This window comes from Triplophysa dalaica, chromosome 19 (genome assembly GCF_015846415.1).
Source record: "Triplophysa dalaica isolate WHDGS20190420 chromosome 19, ASM1584641v1, whole genome shotgun sequence".
Lineage (NCBI taxonomy): Eukaryota > Metazoa > Chordata > Actinopteri > Cypriniformes > Nemacheilidae > Triplophysa > Triplophysa dalaica.
The window spans coordinates 15,112,682-15,132,162 of NC_079560.1; the positions used below are offsets into that span (position 1 = coordinate 15,112,682).

General features: G+C 38.8%; 1 protein-coding gene across 3 annotated transcripts in view; it reads left to right on the plus strand.

The window, feature by feature from the left end:
* The first annotated feature begins 661 nt into the window (after window positions 1-661).
* ebf1b (EBF transcription factor 1b) overlaps window positions 662-19,481 on the plus strand; it is a 106,875-nt gene continuing 88,055 nt past the window's right edge. For all 3 annotated transcript variants that reach the window (XM_056731275.1, XM_056731277.1, XM_056731276.1), the window contains exons 1-6: window positions 662-1,265; window positions 1,768-1,924; window positions 2,777-2,840; window positions 3,701-3,756; window positions 10,614-10,687; window positions 13,425-13,493. In XM_056731275.1, the coding sequence (XP_056587253.1) occupies window positions 1,132-1,265; window positions 1,768-1,924; window positions 2,777-2,840; window positions 3,701-3,756; window positions 10,614-10,687; window positions 13,425-13,493 (554 nt within the window). In that variant the 5' untranslated portion in view covers window positions 662-1,131. The remainder of the gene's footprint in view (window positions 1,266-1,767; window positions 1,925-2,776; window positions 2,841-3,700; window positions 3,757-10,613; window positions 10,688-13,424; window positions 13,494-19,481) is intronic.

Consider the following 19,481-nt stretch of genomic DNA (forward strand, 5'->3'; position numbering starts at 1 on the left):
AAATACAACAAAGTAAATCCGCATTATGGAAAATCAAAAGAAACGTTTATTTTAATGAGTAAAGAGACTTTATCCAAATTGGAAATTGAATTTTGGTGAACGAAATATTGCTGTTTGAAAAAGTACAAGGTGTAATCTCAGATATAAGTAAACTCTTGTCAATGTGAGCCAATGCAATTGTCATACATTGTGTCTGATCCAACGTAACGTATTGACAGTTGCTAAACAGTGACATAAAATCTGTCCGTATTAATGGCTCTTATAGGTTTTTATTTCAAGTGCCTTTTACCCCTTTACACGTGAGCATTGCAGAAAGTGTTTTATTGTCAAGCCGGCAATTACTGCATGGCATCAAACGAAGATCTCTAGATGGATCGATACAGACTCAATTTTCCAGAGGTTTATCTGTAGCGTCTAACTCCAATCAGCCTCTTTTTAACGCTCGTGTAATGTCTTCTGACAAACTGATGGAGAGGGTGGAGGAGAGAGAGAGAGGGGATGGGGTTTAATATGTAAAGAAAGGATGGGAGCGCTGGTTGGGCAGATCTGATGCTGGCTTTGCCTTTGGACCGCCTCTCCCGGTCCCTCCTTCAAGCCTCTGGGGCTGGTGTGCTCGTGTTTAGTTTCCTCTCATAGTCAAAGGAAGGATTGATTCCTTTGGGAAGGGACACAAATCACTTCAATTTGAACAAGAGGGGCATTGGGGCTCCAAGGATATTGCCTTCTCATATTCACCCACTTTTGCGTTTTCCTTTTTCTGCTTAAGAAAGACCAGAAGAGGAAAAGGAAGAGTTGAGGGGAAAAGTTGTAAGGGAGTTATGATATTTCATATTAGATCTGCCTAATCGTTCTGTGTTTCTAAATCAGAAACACCAGCTGGTCCGAGGAAACATTACCAGTATACACTGACGGCACATTTGGAGAAACTGCGTCTTGTTTCCACATTCCTTGAATATATCGCGGTCTCTTTTCCCTCTTGGAGACGACGGGATCTGTGTTTGTTTCCAAACTCTTTCAATCTAAGCGCTGAGCTGTCAGATCTCTCCCTCTCTCTCTTTTACGCACGGGAGGTGGGCACCTGAGAACGGTATCGCGCACCGACGGGACGGGAGTGTGAGAGTTCCCATTTTCATGTTTGGGATTCAGGAGAGCATCCAAAGGAGTGGGAGTACTTTGAAAGAAGAGCCCATCGGAGCCGGCATGAACGCAGTCCGAACATGGATGCAAGGTGCCGGGGTGCTGGATGCGAACACGGCCGCGCAGAGGTAAGAGACCCCCGGGGCTGAGCCTTCACCTCCCAGCGCGATGACTACCACGCAGCGTGGACTGATAATGCTGCTGGGGTTTGGTTCGGAAAAACCCTACCAGGATTTATTTTTCTCAGGATTAAGCCTTTTATTCGCTTTTCGTTGTTTGGTGAGCTTTGATGCGCTTCTTTGGATGCAAAGTTTGGGTACTTCGCCAAAGCTCACCTTCTTTTGCATGCAGTCACATCTTTAGACACCTTTAGACAGCTGGACAGGCTGACCTGCTGGATTTTTGTATCATATTAATAACAACAAATTAATAATAATAATAGTTTAATCACAAAATAAATCTTTCGCAAATGTTATGGCTTAAGTTGTTATTGTTACACCTCACATTGTTAATCAATGGACAACAAACAAACAACTGTTGACAATTATACATTATACTTTAAATGACACGTCCAAAACAATATCTATAAGGATGTTTAACATGGATCCTTTTTGCGTGTTTTACCCGCAGCGGAGTGGGGCTGGCCAGGGCGCACTTCGAGAAACAGCCGCCCTCAAATCTTCGCAAATCCAACTTCTTCCACTTCGTTTTAGCGCTTTATGACCGGCAAGGACAACCAGTTGAAATTGAGAGAACGTCTTTTGTTGGATTTGTGGAAAAAGAGAAGGTAAGTTTCCTAAATGAACTTCAAAACATTATTATATTTATTTTTAACATCACGCTGTAAACGGTGTACAAGTGCATATATTTGTATATTTGAAAGGTGTGAATACAATTTTAAAATAAGTAGCCTAAATAAACTCATGTACAATAAAAAACATACATATTTTATGTATTTTGTATGTATTTATTACATGAATTAATATATTGTGCATAATTGTGATCATCAGTCATAATATATATTATATAATGACTGCTGATCACAATTATGATTGTTTGAAAATTAACGGAATCAAGAAACGTTTAAGTTAATTAAGTCAAATTAGTATAGTTTGACTTATTAGTTAGTATGCTAATGTTTAACTGATGCGTAAAACTAATGCCTAAAAAATCGTAAATTGGCCTAATATTTCTCTTTTAGTATAAAACAAGTATTCTGTTGCCTTTAACATGCCACTTATATGACTCTACATTTTATCCGTACTTAATTACATATTCATATATTTAAGAAAAACAATTTTAACATAACACATTTATATGCACATAGGCCTACATTAAATAAATTCACCATATATATCCCAACTAAATATAACACATTACAAGAGTTTTTTTATATCTATTACATTTTCATTAATTTGCCCCTCATGTATCAAATACAATTAACTGGATAATGACTCGATTTGCTATGTTAATTTTGTTTATAAGATTTAAACAAAAAAGACTGTTACTAAAATTCACTGCATACAACCAAAATCCAAGAATGGCAAGTTTGGGCCCAAACGTTACAATTTTGTTGCGCAGGGACTGTTTATATAGTCTTGTGTTCTGAGACCTTTTGTAAAATTATTTTTATGCCCAGGAGACAACTGGAGAAAAGACAAACAATGGAATACATTACAGACTGCAACTTCTTTACAGCAACGGTAAGACATTTCCATATTTGCGCACCATGCATGCTTGAGTTTGCGCACTTTCCCGATGCGTGACATTGATCGAGATTTGCATTTCAGTCGACGAAAATAGCAGCAGCAGGTGCCGTCAAGATAGATCTCAATTTTACGAAGATTGGCAGTGATTTAAACCAAGCATTAAAACCATCAGGATCGTTTCTGTCTTAACAATTAAACATAATTGGCTCAACCATAAACAACTTACTTTATTCACATCAAAGCGTGACTATTGAAATACGTCCTCTTTAGGACCAATGTTTTATTTTAATTCATTTATAATTAATTCAAAGTTTAAATCAATTAGAAAACAATTTCGGACCAATAAACATTAATTGTTAATGTGTTTTCTGTGAGTGAGTCTGAATGGATGTGTATTGATCATGTTTATTAATGTATAATCTGACAAGCTGCCTATCATCTGTCTTTTGGTCAGTTTCAAAATATCCGAACTATAAACCTCTCCAACATACTTTAATATTGATACATTTTACGAATGCATTTTTATAACTATGAATATTTTTCTTTTAGCTATGTGAATTCATTTGACAATATGTATATGCATATGAGCAGGTGTGTTCACTTACTGCTTTTGTGATATGAGTAATCTAAATACTCTTTCAAATGCTTTAAAGATTGTTAAAAGCTCTTCATGCCAATATTACAATTGGAAGTACATATTGTGCAGTTTGCTCGGTGCAGTTATCAACATTTACAATTACAGTGCATTGTAATGCCTCTCTTAATTCACCTTCAGATGTTAAATGTGTTATTAAAAATATAATGAAAAGCAAATTGTGTCTCCCCCTCATGTCAATTGTGTCTGTGTGTTACAGGAATCAGAACAGAGCAGGATTTTTATGTACGACTAATTGACTCCATGACTAAACAGGTAAGGGTTCATCTCGTATGTTACACCACCATCTGCACATGTCACCAGGGGTTAATTCAGACAAGCTGGGGCATCAAGACACACTAAAGGTTACTGTTTCTGCACGGCAAAAAATGAATCTCACAGTGCAATAGACACAAAGTGTTTTTATATGCCTGCATCTTCAGTGGGACATTTTGACATGCCCATTAAATACGCCATCATTGGGTGTCCTGTCGCCTCTTTAGGACGTTGTGTTCTGTCCATTTATTTACTTTCACAAATGATGCTTATCATATGCTTACAAGTACACAAGAGACGTTCTAAGTAGCGCTTTCTCTTCATATTCATGGTCGTGTTTATGTTGCTCATTGGTGGGGTACAGATGTCATGCTTGGCTGCCTCCTGAACGCTTTCTTGTTTTATTCCTAGTACGGACACTATATTAGAGCGGCGTTATTTGTTTTGCCTGTTTCCTGTTGCCTGTTTGATTTTATCCGTCACCGAAGACATGTGGGGCCCTGGGCTAGTGTCTGGGTTCAGATGGATTATAAATAGCGCTGTGTGCGAGAGAAAGAAAAGCTGACCCAAGATCAGCCCTTATGGGTTTGTCACGATTATCACCGTGATTTGTCACGAAGTGTTCATTAAACATCCCCCTATTTATTAGCTTCAAACCAAGAAAGGATCCACGTGAAGTTGTGGTCGCTAACTTACCCACGGGCCCATGTCGCTGTTGCGGGAGCTTCAAAGCACGTTAAACCCCAGTAGCTGCCACTTTGACAGCGCGAGCATGGCAGTAGGTAGAGGAGCTGTTGTTTCCTAACTATCGCTTTGCGACGCTTCGTGGGAGGACATGGCACTTTTGAGCGAAGTGTCGCTGGAGTGCTGTTTATCAGTGTCAAGTAAAAAAATAATCACCCAGACGCCTCGGCTTCCCCTGTTTGTAGTTGTTTGCCGGCAGTTTTCATGTCAGTCTGCTCGGAGTATATTTAGCACTTGTATTCATTATTTTTTCGCAGGTATTAGAACACGTGTAAAGGAAGTCTCAAGGAATATGTCTGTGATCACATTTTGCTGCCATATTGTGTGCGGGAAACTTTCAAGACATGGTTAAATGACTCACTTACGGTTGGATTGGAAGCGTGCTTCAATTTAGAGATCAGGGAACGGGAGCCAGAGGATACAGTCGTCTCGGCCACAACAACACAACTAGTCAACCCAAGTGATACATTCACTGCATGCGCAGTTTGGTTGGCATATGTCTTTGATTTTCTTCAGGTGAATGAGAGAGGGGTTCGGGATCAGATGTGGTTTCGCTCAGGGCCAGTTAGACCTGTTGAGAGGTGAAATGAGACCTGGATACGGCCTGACCACAGGATGGCTACAGGTGTTTCCGCCCATGTTGCGGCTCTGGCTCAGTTTGCAGAGTGTGCACTCCTGGGAATGGAGCTAGGATGAGCGAGCGAAAATCTTCTTTGCTACTCCTTGGCGGTCATTATCAGGTTACATACAACCTGAGTAATCTTTTGTGATCTTCTGTGTCCCCCGACGGCTGTCCATAATCGCTCGGATATGTAGTTGTCTGGTTCTAGTTATGAGGATGCGAGTTAGCGCAGAGCTTTTGAATTTGGGAATAAAGTGGCATCTAGGGTGTTTCAGTGCAATGTGGCCACTATATTTTCAGTCGACCCATCTGTTTATGTCTTGGTAGGAGAAGGCAGCTTTAGCAGGGTGTACTTTTGCTGTAATAGTGTTGAGATTTGTTGTTATTGCTCTTCGAGTGGTTACAGAGCCTGTTATTGTGTGGCGAGACTGATTTACTGTTAAGACTTGCTGCTGCGCAACAGTTGCACAAAGATGTGTGTTATTTTGGTAGTTGCTGTCATGGCCAAATGATTCGTTTCAGCAGATACAGTAAACATCTCAGGGTTTGGCATTTAAATTTCATTTACGGTTTATGTTGTTGCTGTGGCGCAGGGTTCAGCAAACATGCTAAGAATCCGACATGTTGTGTTTCAGATTCAGTGCAAAGTGGTTCCTTTTCTTTCTTTTGAATCTTTCTGTAACTAACCTGTTTATTGCATAAATTTATGACAACCCCAGTCAGGTTTTCTTCTTTTGTGTGTGTTTTTATTGCTCTTGGGGTATGTAAAATAAGAACCTTATTACACAGATGTTTTAAAGAGATTTTCAGATGCCAGCCCACTTGAGTGAATGGTATGTGTTTTGTTTTTGTTTGTAGAGATACTGTAGCTGTCCAATGTAGTGAGGACTAGGGATGCACAATAAACGGCTATATTGGTATTGGGTGATAAATGCTTATTTTAAGTGTTAACAGATATTAAAATGTATGCCTATATATTATAACCGATAAATCATAAATCATTTGCTATGGTTAAACTTCTTCAGCTGCACGCTGCTCACAGATAAAATACAGTACAGTACTGTCTTTCTGTTATGATCATTCACTTACTGTTATTAGCCAAACATTGTCGATGTAGTCACAGTGTGTAGATACAGTATTTATGAATGTGTAAATTATAGAGACAAAAGCATATTGTTCGAATCAGACTGCTGTCTGGATGCTTTCTGTCTTGAGACGTGTTAGACTCGTGGCTATTAATAACACTTCAGTTGCTCTGGAAGAACATCTATAATTTGTTAATTGAATAAAAAATATACCAGAAGAGTTTGAAGGTTAAAGTATTCTTAACTAGTGTAAAGTAGGCTTGGTACATGATTTTCAAGGGGAAGAGAGAACTGACGGTGACCTTGTTTTCTGCAGTCAATGTTTTCAATGTTTTGCCCTTTGTTTCAATCTTAGGGAATTTTATATTAATATTTAGATACTGCATTTCGGCCAATATATCCAATATATCGGCTATCGGCTTCCAATGTTATAGAATTAATGGTTATCAGCCAAAATTTACTTATCGGGGCATCCCTAGCGAAAACTATGAAAAAGCATAGAATAGCAAAAAAGGGGAAGTTACTCTATACAATATTTTTTAATAACATTTGGGATATCTTAAAAAAAGACTTATTTTTATTGACAATAAAATCAGGAAGTCATGTTTAGAAATTAGTGTATTAAATATTTCTACAGGTATGTTATGTTTCATTTTGTTATGATGGAACCCATGAACTGTTTACTTGCGTAAAATCAAGTTTAGTATAAAATTGATTTGTAAAGTAAGTAATAAATCGAAATTATTATTTGACACAACCCAACATTAATCAAGAATTAAAAGTTAAATAAAGCTAAAAGGATTAGATTCCAGCCTTCAATGTCATTTACATGAGTTATTATTTACTTTCTTTTTCTGTGAAGCACAAAAACAAATGTTATTGATGCCTCACTCAACATTTACGGTCATTTTTAGATAACAGATATATGAGATAAATACCATGAAAGTGAACGTCACTCTAAAATTCTGCTTTGTGATTTTTACAAAAGCAAAACGTCACACGTGTATAAAACAACATAAGTTGTTTTTGACATGAAATACTCCCTTAAATATTTTTGTTTAGTGTACACTACACCACAAACTGCATGCTCTAATCTCAAACACTTTACGTTCCACCCTTGTTTTATTCTCATTTAAATAGCTCTCTGCCATCTCTGCCATCTCTGCCATCTCCTCCTCGCTATCGTGTACCATGTGTCCGCCTAACTCTTGTTCTCGCTTCCTTTTCTCTGGTTTCACAAACTTTATATGTGAACAGCTGATCAGGGCTAGGGTGGGATGCTTGTGTATATGTGAATGCTTCTGCGTATGTGTGTGTGTGGGAGAACAAAGGGTGAAATCAGTGCCAATACACTTTAAGGTGGCACAGTGGCCTGGGAAAATAGGCAGTCATGTTTTTAATGGCATGCTAACTGATGATGCCAACTGTCTAGGATGTGAGTTTCTGTGTATTAATAGCGTCTTGTTTACTTGCTTTCGATTTCATGTGTCACATCAAAGCTATTGAGAAAAACGGCAGATGAAATATGAAAAGTATGCTTGGTGAGATGAAATATGTATTACAAGCCATGAGAACATTATGTGCTTATTAATATGCCTCCATCGCACTGGGTCATGCACTTTGGGAATAGTCTTCCCAAAATATCATGCATGTAATGTTAATAGTCTAGTTTTATATATGTGGCACTTTGTCACGTTTGAATTCAAACGTGTTTCATCTAAATCAAAAAGGATTTCCGGCGTTTATCGTGGCACTTCCTGGTCTTTAGATTTTCTTCCCAAATTATCAGGTGGCAGATTTTAACGGGGTTATATTTCGTATTTGCTAAACTTAATACCAACAAAATACACAAAGACTAATTATTTTTTTCTATGAGTTACTTATTGTTTGACCGGAGGCGCTTACGTTAAAAAAGCAATTTTTAAAGACGAAATGAAGTAAATTATTGTTCTTTTTTAGTGTGATAACGCCTAGAGATATTCTACAAGAAAACTTTAATTTCTTAAGACATTTCTAATGCTTTCCATCTGGAATATTTATTATGATTACAATTTTTATTATAACAAGTTTATTAGTTTCATAAGAAATATCTTATTATATTACTCATATATCATGCATTACTGTTCCCAATCTCAGCTCAAAGATGGGTTGAGATGGATTCTGTGTTTATAGATAGAAATGTGAAGCAGGTCTTTTGGGCTGGCAGACAGTGATGCATGCTGTGTACTTCTAGAAGACCTTGGCCCCCATTCCCTCAAAGTGAAGCAAAACCATCTGAACAAATGCTCCGAGCTTGCCAGCTCCAACACCGACTGTAACAATATCACTTTTCAGCGCCTTTCTGTAATGTAAAGTACATCAGAAAGACACCAAACAATGAGCCAATGTATCATCCGCCTCTGGATATTTCGCGCGTCAAATGATCCTTTTCAAGGTTGATATGAAAACTTTTTGTTGCTGTGTTCAGTTAAGGTCAACATGACAACTTTTTGATCCTGGACAGGTTTGCTGAATTACATGGGAGAGACTAATGACGGGACAGATCCGTTGCCAGATCCAGAATCTTAGCAAGGTGACTCGCTTGGCGTCGTCGAATGCTGCATTGGTTGGAATGGGATACCATGTCCAACATTCGGCTCGGGGAGGAGGAAAACACACAAGGCTTTGCCAGCCTGGCAGCTCTGTGTTTTGCGTTAAGGAGGGGTGAAAGCAAAGCCGAGAAAATATGGGAGAAAATCGAGGGGCCTTACCAGATGGTGCACCGTGCTCCAGTCTGGCATCCCAACTGCTCTCTCGCACCCACCTCATCCCCCCACCGCCCCTGTGCCACACGCCAACTAAGGTTTGGCACGTTATATGCTAGCGTAGGTAGCATGCCAGAGAACGCATAGGCACTTCGTATTTTTACCAGGAAGCAAAGGATGGAATGAGGGGATGTAGGCATTCCTGGTGGATTAAAAACGACCGCCGAACTTGAGACATTGAAGCGAGTCAAGGAAAATCTTTTTTGCTAAAGTTCAAAGCTAGCGTCCAATTTAGTACTTACTTTTTTTATTCAGAGCTGAATTTTTTGTTGGAAAAATGGTTACACTTAACAATAAGGTTGTATTTGTTAACATTAGTAAATATATTAGCTTACAATAAATTGCAATTTGTAAATTACAATGACCAATACTTCTACAGCATTTATTCATCTTAGTTCATGTTAATTTGAACATTTATTACTCAATTTTGATAATCAAACATTGTAACTGTTAACATTAGTGTTGACATCAACAAAAAGTAATAAAATGAAAAAAACTACATTGATCTTTGTTAGTTCATGTTAACTAATGCATTTACTCACATTAACAAATACAACCATGTGGCGTTAACGAAAAAATAACGTGATAATGATCTTTCTTTCAGTGGATGTTCGACACCAATCACTGTCATTGTTTTCATCATTACCACTTGCAATTCGAGCCGTGAATCACGTTCCCTGTCAGCTCCTCCACCTACAACAGGTGTTCTTCGGCTTGCTTCCCATCCCTCAATCCTTTCAGACCTGATGCTATTGTAAAACTGAATCCACGAGCACATGTTACCACACCTCAACCTCTGAACGCTTCATTCCGTGCAGTGAGAGTAATTATAATAGGAGCAAGATGTGAAAGAAAGAGCTTTAACTGACTACTGTGTCTCTTCTCACCTTCTGTTTTTCTTACGTAATGAGCCACAGCCCCGTGTGGGGTCAACGCTCTGGACAGACTGTCCACAAATCCTGGAACATCTTTGAAGATTTCCCACCACGCATGCTAATATTTAATAAATAAGACCTGGCCTGCATGCTTTAAAAGCAGCATTGATATCTTATCTTATCTTTGTGTTGGTGTTTATTGTGTAAAATAGGTTTCATAGCTATAAATATAAGAATGTGAGCGTGGATAGATGGAGTTTTTTTCTTGGATTATCGGTTGGTCACATGACATCCCAATGCACTGCAAATATGATGACTTGCCCTTGATAGTGCACTTCTACAAGCTGACTCGTCTTGTTTACACTGGCGTTTCCAAATGTTTGTCAAATAAAATGAAAAATAATGATGTTTTGTTATTTCACCTCCCTCTGATTATAGCAATAGTAACAAGCAAATCATGTTTTTTATGGCTTACAAATTTTAAGGCTACTGGGTATTTTAAAATATACAAAATATGTTTCTTTGCTAAATGTGTCTATTAAAACCGTTCCTATCAAGCCATTTAATAGGGTCTTAAAGATTTGATGAACACAAGGAGTCAGTTTTGTTTAACCACATCCTCCTGTTTCACATGCAATGTATTTTTAGTTTCATTTGCCTAATAGATTCATGTTGTTTTTAAAAAAAAGGTCCTAACTGTGATTTCGTGTATTGTTTCTGTTTCCAGGCAATCATCTACGAAGGTCAAGACAAGAATCCTGAGATGTGCCGTGTCCTCCTGACTCATGAAATCATGTGCAGGTGAGATTGTTGTGATACAGCTTCTCATCACGCGGTGTCCCATCCTTTTAACATGTCACGCCTGGTTTGAAAATATACTCTCTGGTGCTATATTATGTTTTCATGTGTAATTGCTCTGATGGGAATTCAGTTTAAAAGTACAAAAACAATAAATGAAATTGGCACATAGAGCTGATTTCACACTCACCCTATCCAGGTCAAACCCTCTGTGAACAACAGAAGGAAAAAAACAGGTACAATAGGACTTTTTCTAATAAATGTTATGTATTTAATTAAAATCCAAAGATGAATATGCTTTAAAGTAGGTTGTGAAGATCGACTCGTTCCTATTTCTGGTGGTATTTTAAGAGTGCTGCCCACCCCTGAACCCCCCTCTGAATATCACCCTGATGTCTGGTTAATTAGGACGAGTAGAAACTCATAACTCAATCTGAAATTTCAGTCCGCTCCACTAACAAATGTGCTCGGCTGAACGTGGAAGGCTATGAAATATATGCCAGGTTTTACCCGTGATGCGGCGCAGAACGTTAAGGAGCACTTCCATGATAAAAAAAACACAGGAAATTGGTTTAAAACAACACGTCAATCGGTTTTAATGCTTGAAACCGTCCCCATCCCCCCATCAGCTAAATCGCAGATACGCGTTTGTGCGTGGTAGGCTGTGTGTGTACTTTCAAACGCCGACGCAATTATAAGCAGAAAATTAGTCTGTTCACCATTAATCAGCTGCACTAATTGCCACGCACCACCATTAGCCATATGGTGCCATGCCGGCTTGCATGTGTGGGACAAAAGTGCTTATTCGTCTCATTTTCACAAACTGGAAAGGAGGGTGCAGTTCTTAAAATGCGCTTTGGGATGTTTGTTGTTTGTCATGAAACTGGAGGAAATCGCTCTTCTGATTAAAGTTGTCGGGACACAAATCTAACGTCATGAATTAAAGAAACCATATGTTCAAAGCATGGCTCCAAAATTGACAGCGTCGACTGCGCCCAGCTAATTACATGAGGCGATTTGCACTTTATTTTCTTCAAAAGCCGCACCAGGAAGGAAGCGTTGAGATCTAAGATGGGATTTCCTTCGGCTGTCCTAGGGGAGGAACTTATCGCGACAAAGATAATAACATCCCCACCTACCAATAAGCTGATATGATCTGATATATAATGTAATTAGCGGCGATTGCTAAAGTTGGCATCAACGTTGCCATTTTGCCTTCTTTGGGTTAGAGATTTGTTCAATTATCTCATAGATTTACACTCCACAAAGCACCCAAAGTATGCAAGGCTCAAGGACGTTAAGGAGACTTGGGCTAGTGCCCACCTAGCAACGTGCTAGCGACTGCCCTAGCATCTTGACGGCAAGTTTTGCACTTCAGAAAATGTAAATTTCTGCTTCACTGCATTTTTCCACCGTAGTTTATTTGACTATATGTGTCTCAATGTACTGTATTTGAATAGTCAAGGTTGCGTGTATCACGAAAGGCTGAACCGTATCTCCCATGGGTTCTGCCGGATCTGATCATTAGACTCCTACAAATCTTGTTCCTGCACTGTATAAATACACACACACACACAGATTCACAAACACACACACAGAGGCACTGCAATCCCTTGTTTCGGTCCTTTGGGAGGACACTGACCTAGTTGAGGAAACCTTGCAGGAGGAGGGGCAATGGAGATAGAGATGTAGATAGAGATAGATTTTAGCCCTCTATTCATGATCATTTCTAAAGAAAGACACCGGAACAGTCATCACGCATACCTAAAAAATACACCCCGAATTGTATAAATAAAATGCATAGAGTTCATGAATATACGTGGTACATCTCGAGATACGATCTCCCAAACACTCATAGCCCGTGAATGAACGATACATCTATTGATACTTCTGAAAACCATGTCAAAGGAGAAAACAGGGGGCTGGGAAAGAGGTAATAAGAGAAACGTTGAGGCAGGAGGGTGGAAAAAGAGCGAGTTGTAAGAGGAAGAGAAGCTAAAGAGGGAAGGACAATGGCAGGAGTTTCATGTGACAGTTCTGTCCCCAGCCCTTATTCAGTGTCCTGCTGCCATCTGTGCGGCAGAAATGTGATGCCGGTGGTCTCTCCGAACCACTGCTGAAGCCCCTCACACACCCTATATTCTGTCCTTGTCAAGCTCCTAGACCTTCATCATCTGATCTCAGTGGCTGGAAACGTATACAAGCGTAGAAACAATACTCAGCCAATAATGCGTGTGCCATTGACTTGAATGTTATGATTCATGTTACTAACTGAATGTATCAGTATCAACAATTTCACAGTATAGACAAGTACAGTAATCGATCTGTAAGAGACAAGGCCGTAGAAAAACACGCTAATGTTATGTGAATGATTCTGTAGTGCCCCTTATGTTTGGGGCCTAAACCTATTCCTTCCACAGTAACCATCAGTATATATTCAAGGGACCTGACGTTTGTTTAAAGAGAAATACATAACAACAAATGTATTTAGAGACATGTTTTAGGTTAAAGTTGGAGATTAAAATGTGCAGACAGTATCTGCCTCTGAAAATGTGTTTTGTAATATTTCTTATACTAACATTCTGTCTGACCCTTCTTTCCAAGGCACGCAAAAGGACGTTTATCTGGTCTTACTGTTGTGTATCTTTGAGTCAATAGATCAGTCCGCAAAAAACTATTAGAATGTGCAGTTGATTAAATCTGTGTTTGTTTTTAAGTCTCTCTTTTATTTGGCTTTCAGTCGTTGCTGTGACAAAAAGAGTTGTGGGAACCGTAACGAGACGCCCTCCGATCCCGTCATCATCGACAGGTAGGAATCTCTTTTATTAACACTTTCTACTTCTACACTTTTTTATTGTCTCTGATACTCATAGGCCCAGTTTCACAGACAAGGCTTGGCTTAAGCCAGGACCGTGCCTTAGTGGAATTAGGATATTTAAGTAGCTTTTATAAAAGTGCCTCAGTAAACAGCATTACTGGTGTGCATCTTGAGACAAAGCAATGGCAATGACATATTTTAAGGTATGTCAGTGCATGTTATTTTCAGTTAACTCAAACTTTCATTTTGGTCTGGGACTAGCCTTAAAGCTTGCCTTTGGAACCGTTGTTATCATCATGCGCAACTGAAAGTTTCATTGAGAATGCGGTTGATGCTCTCGAACCATGTTTTCAATCCCTCATCTCTGAATTCAGTTCAGGTCTCTTGCTCCAACACACCTGTCTGTAGTTTTCCAGTAAATCCTGAAGACCTTGTTTAGCTGTTTTAAGTGTTTTCAGTTATGGTTAGAGCTGAATGCAAAAAGGTGGCCGGGAGCTGGATTTGACACACTTGCTTTAAAACTTATTCCGTGGGCATTCTGGATTCTTTCACGGCCTGGTGTGTTCATTGAGTCATGTGTACAGTAAGTTTAAGGCTGTGTCATGTTGTTTTTTAAAGCACTCTTTGAAATACAGGAGGGCATTGGTTGCGTACCACGTCCTTTCTTGTGGGATCAGGATTGGCTGGGACCAAACTGTTGATATTACTGTGTTATTCATTGGCATCTTTGCTTGAGTAAATTACAGGCTTGAAATCTGGTTAAAGGCTTTGTCTTTGTGTTAAAAGAGTTTAGTGAGTAATTGCTTCTGAGAAGAGGTCTGACAGTAAACATGTAAGCAATTTAGATAATATCTACATGGTATGTACTTCAAATTGGTAACTGGCCTGCTTTTGGATTATGATCCCTCCATTCAGAAGTTACAGAAGACAGTATTCCTGGCCTCTTAATCAAATCCACATGCCGTGAAACAATAGATGCCAAAGACCCCCGGTCCCCTCTGTCCTCACTATCCCGTTCTCTCCATTTCACTTCGTCCCTCGGGACATCGCTCTCTCTTACACCTAATATTCATTTTGGTAATTCCAAATTAAACCCTGCATCCTTCCAGAATGATGTAATTGTACTTGTAATTATTTTTTGTATTAATAGAAACAGTATTTTTAGCAACTGAAGCTGTTGTTCCCAGTACTTGAGGTCATATTTTCAACTCTTTAGGCTGGTCAAAAAGAGATACACTGTAAAAAGAATATGTGAAAATAATGTACTGTTTTAATATACAGAAATGTTCTGTTCTGATTTTATACAGCCGTTTTAGCTGTATTGCGTGTTGTACATTGCGTTTTAGGTGCAATTTCATTTTTTTCTTTCATTTTTTACAGTGCGTATGTCGTGAAGAGATGTTCTTTGTAACGTGGAAGCTATTAGCTGATGTCTAAAGGCATTTGCTTTGACAGGTCATGGTTCTCAGTGCTGAACGAAAAAAATGTTTTTTTCCGCATTGTTGCAGCAGAATGGTTAGAAACAGCTATGCTTTATAAAAATTGTTAAATGTTCCTTTGAGACTCTTTACCCGGCTCATTTGGTATCAAAGGTTGCTTAGCCGTTCCGAACAAAATCAGCACAGAATGATGTTTGATTTGGTCTCATGTTTGAAAATGGAATATTCACAGCTTCCTAACTTCCCATGGCCTCTTTTCCCGCAATCTGCCCGTGACACTGGGAAAGGCCACAAATCAGGAGTATATCTCAGTGAGAATCTGTTGCCGAAGGGGGAAAAATTACATGATTTACACCACATGGACTAGTGCGCAAGAGTTATTGTGTGCAGATGACCGGACTCTGCTGATTTGTGGTATTTGTCAAAAGTCCGTTCAGGCTCATTTTTGAAAATTAAGGAGAAAAAGAAGGGTTTCCCACTTTCTCTGCTTCGGTTGTTGGCTTGAAGTTTAGACAGCAGTAAGAGTTGGACGGCTGGAGTTGTTCAGTTTCAGTCGCTGACCCTTTCCTAAAGAATGGGCTCAGGTGTGACCGACGCTGTTTATTCGACCGAAGTCTGACACATCAGATCTCCCGCACCCCCCATACCTGACTCATGTGTTCGGTCGTGGGCAGCCAACACAGTTTATGCTTCAGTTGAACGAATCGGGTCAGAACTCCTGGGGGCCAGCTGAGGCTTCCACATGCACACCTTTAAACTTCACTGACTCCATATGAACCTGCTGGAGAAACTGACTGAAACTGAATTTCGTTCATCATTTACTCGCCCTCATGTCATTCCCAACCTGTATGATTCTTTTTCTTTTGCAGAACACAAAAAATATAATTTTTGAAGAATCTTGGTAACCAAACAACATTAAGCCCATTGACTTCCATTGTATGAACACAAAACCACTAAGACATTTCCCAAAGTATCTTCTTTTGTGTTACACAGAAGAAAGAGCCATGCACAGGTTTTGAATGACATGAGGGTGAATAAATATAATAATTGAAAGTTAAGATAATGTGGTCTTGAAAGACTTGTTTCAATCAATACTGGCAGACTGTGCATTCTACTCATTTGTATCTGTAACATTTAGTCCTGAATAAATTTGATGGATAAACAAAATGATGAAGAATTAATTTAAAAAGTCTGATTAAGAATTTCTAATTTAACATTAATGCTAAATTGTTTTAGAAATAGTTGTGACACGTCTGTGCGTCAGTTTCTCTCACAGCCCTAATTTTCCCCATCAGTTTAATAATCCTCCCACATGTTTTTTTTGCATATAGAATAATGTTCTGTACGCCATCAAGTGCTTGTCACGAAGGTGAAATTGTTTAGATGTTGTGATCTGATCTGATTGTGTCACTCGACTCGCGACGCATGTTTCCGCAGCCGAGAGAAATGGGTCACGCAGGGAAGAACAAAAAAGTAAGGAAGGTACAAAAAAAAGAAAACATAACCTAATTTTGGTATGCATTCTTGACAGCTAAACGTTGTCTTGCAAGCTCAATGAAACCTTCTCGATTATGACTAACTGTTTCTGCTAAACACGTTTCCTTAAGAAAATAAATCCGAGTTCTGGCTTTTTCCTCTGAGTTATTTAGCTCGGTTAATAAGGGCTCATTAGCGCGCACTTCTTTCAAGGAGCCGATTTGATTTCGCACTAGTAATTAGTCTGGCTACGCTTAATTCTGCTGGTTCTGCATTGAGAGTGATGCTCTAATTAGACACACAAAGAACACGGCTACTTCAAATCTGTGTTAAAAACACTAATGAACCCTTATTATGCTGTTAAAACAACTAATTTTGTATTTACCGAGATTTATATTGTAAACAGCGTTTGTAAACAAACAACATCCAGCCGTGCCATTTATTGAAGGATATCTATGACCTATCAGACAAACCCGTGTTGACTAACCGACGGCCATTTTTTAGTTTTTCCACAAAAGTATCACAAAACGAAACTGTTCACAGCAGGGGTGACACATTATACTGGTATTGGCAATATTCGTGATATTAAAAACCGCGGTTATCAATATCATGTTAGCTCTATGATAATATCGTAAATAATTCAGCACCTGTTTGAAGTCACAATGGTTACAAACTCTCTTTCAAATCCTTACACTTGAATTTTAGGAGAAAACAAAAGATAAACAAACAAATAATAAATTTGATGATAGGATTATTTGTTTATTTTAAAAGCAGCAAAATAGATTCACGATAATATCAACAGCAATAACCGTTAATTGAAAATCTGATATCGTTCAAAAATACTCTATTTGATCCATCAATTTAATTAAATTTTTAAAACGTTATTTCAAATGTGAATTTGCTGTTTAGCATTGAATCTTTCTCTGTGTGTGTGGTAGCGTCTTAAACCCTCGGTATAACATTAGCAACTCTGTCAGGCCATATGTTCCCCTCAGCCTATCGCTCTCCAAAGGTCTGACCTTTCATCGGCTCCCAAAGATTATTTTCAATACTTTAATTCCCTCTCATTGACGCGGACACAAAGGCACACTGACATCTAATAGACGCCTCCTCACTTTCTCCTTTCTTTCTCTCGGTTTAATCACTTTCAGTTCAGGGCCTCCACCCCCACCTCCCTCCGCTCCGCAACCCTGGCAGCCCTGAATTTCTATTGTTCACGTCTCGTTTTATTCCAGACCCTCCCTTCTTACTTCTGTTTATGTTTAGGATGCCAAACAACTAGGGATAAGTAGCTGTATCCCTCAAGTTAGCTATGGGAGAAACATTTTCATTATTTTTCAAAGGCAGCCGTGTATTTAGAGGAAGTGACAGTGCGCTGTCTGGAAGACGGTAGCATGTCAACTGGTCGCGAGTTGTTTTCCTGTCGGCTCGTTTCAAACATCTCCGCTTACAGGCAACCTATTATATTTGGGATGTTGAATCCTCTAGCGTAGGCGGGGTTCGTGAATGGCTTTATATCTGTGAGAATGTCTTTTAAAGTAGTACATTTACCGTAACATGCTACAATACTTTACTTTAATAATGTGCCAGCAGACTTTTAAGATGTTATCAGGTGGCGTGTGCAATTTGGTCCGCATAAACCGTAGTTTGTACAACTATAAACAAATATCACTAGTTGCAAGTCTCATCTTCCCATTTCGGAGGTTTTCTATCCTCTGTGGGATCTCGCGGTGAGCCCATGCTGGGAGATGTCAGAGCTGTCAGAGGGCCGGCAAAGAATGGAATGTGAGAGTTCCCGTGGATACCGTGGGACTTCCTGTACCCCCAAGACTTGGTTCTCAGCCTCTCTTGGCTGGCCTGACTCTCACTGCTCAGAGCTCAACATCTGGATCTCTGTTCACTAACCAAAACAACATTCACAGAGCTGATGGAGGGAAATGGGTCACTGTGCCCTTGAATTTTACATTTAATGGCCTGCTGAAAAAATGCACCTCTAAGCTAAAAGTTCATGGCATGTGAACACAATTTATCTTTAGGAAAAGCAGTTTCTTAAAATGTTGGGTGTGATTTTGATTGAATTTGTATGTAGTGTGGTCAATTACATTTTTCATTGCCATTTTTACTGAGTACAGAGTTTATTTTGGCAGCCTCAGTTTTGACTTTTTAATACACCAAAACAAAGACTCCAAAAAGTATTTTGGTACTTAAACAAAAAATGCATCAATGTCATTGGATTAGATAACGTGATGTCGTCATCCCCAAACAAATGATGCTATAAATCTTCTAAAAAAAAAAAATCTTCATTTAAAAGCTGCAATTCATCACTTTGTTTGGTCAAAAATAAAAAAGGCAGTTATTGTGAAAGAACGGTTAAAATAAGGATTTATCAATTAAAATGTAAAGAAATCTCAATGTGACGACATTTCACTTCAATCCACATAAACACATTGTCGCTGTCCTACAGAAACCTGGAATGTTTTCAGGAAGGGGAAAAACACTGTTCTCTTTAAAGGATTTGTGTTGTCAAAGTTAACAAGAACTTTAAATACCTTTCCTGGAAAGACATTTTCAAAACCCAACAAACATAAAGGGTGACTCATAACAAAGATTTATGTAAAAAAAAATATGGACATTTTCAAAGGTTTCAAAAGGACAGCAGCGATAAAGTAACCCTGCAATTTTTCTTTTTAAACAGAGATGGCGATATTGAGGTGAAAGTTACACGTTGCAGCTTTAATCATTTGTCAAGTCATTTTTAGAGGTGTATGAGTTCCTAAATTTGCTAAATTGGAACTATATTTCAACGTTTGACAACAACTTTTAAAACAATACTTTTCTTCAGATTAAACCACATCAAGTACAATTCAAAACCAAAGATTTATTTTTCCAAAACGTTTTGCTTAAAAAGTGTGTTTGCATTATTTTGGTGTGCTGTTGGTTAAGCCTAAGAGTCCAAATACTTTAAACATTGAGAGCTGAATGTGGGCCACACCGACGGGCCAAACCTGTGACATTAATAGTTTAATTAGCAGCATCCACTGCTGAGCATACGATTGTCTCAAAT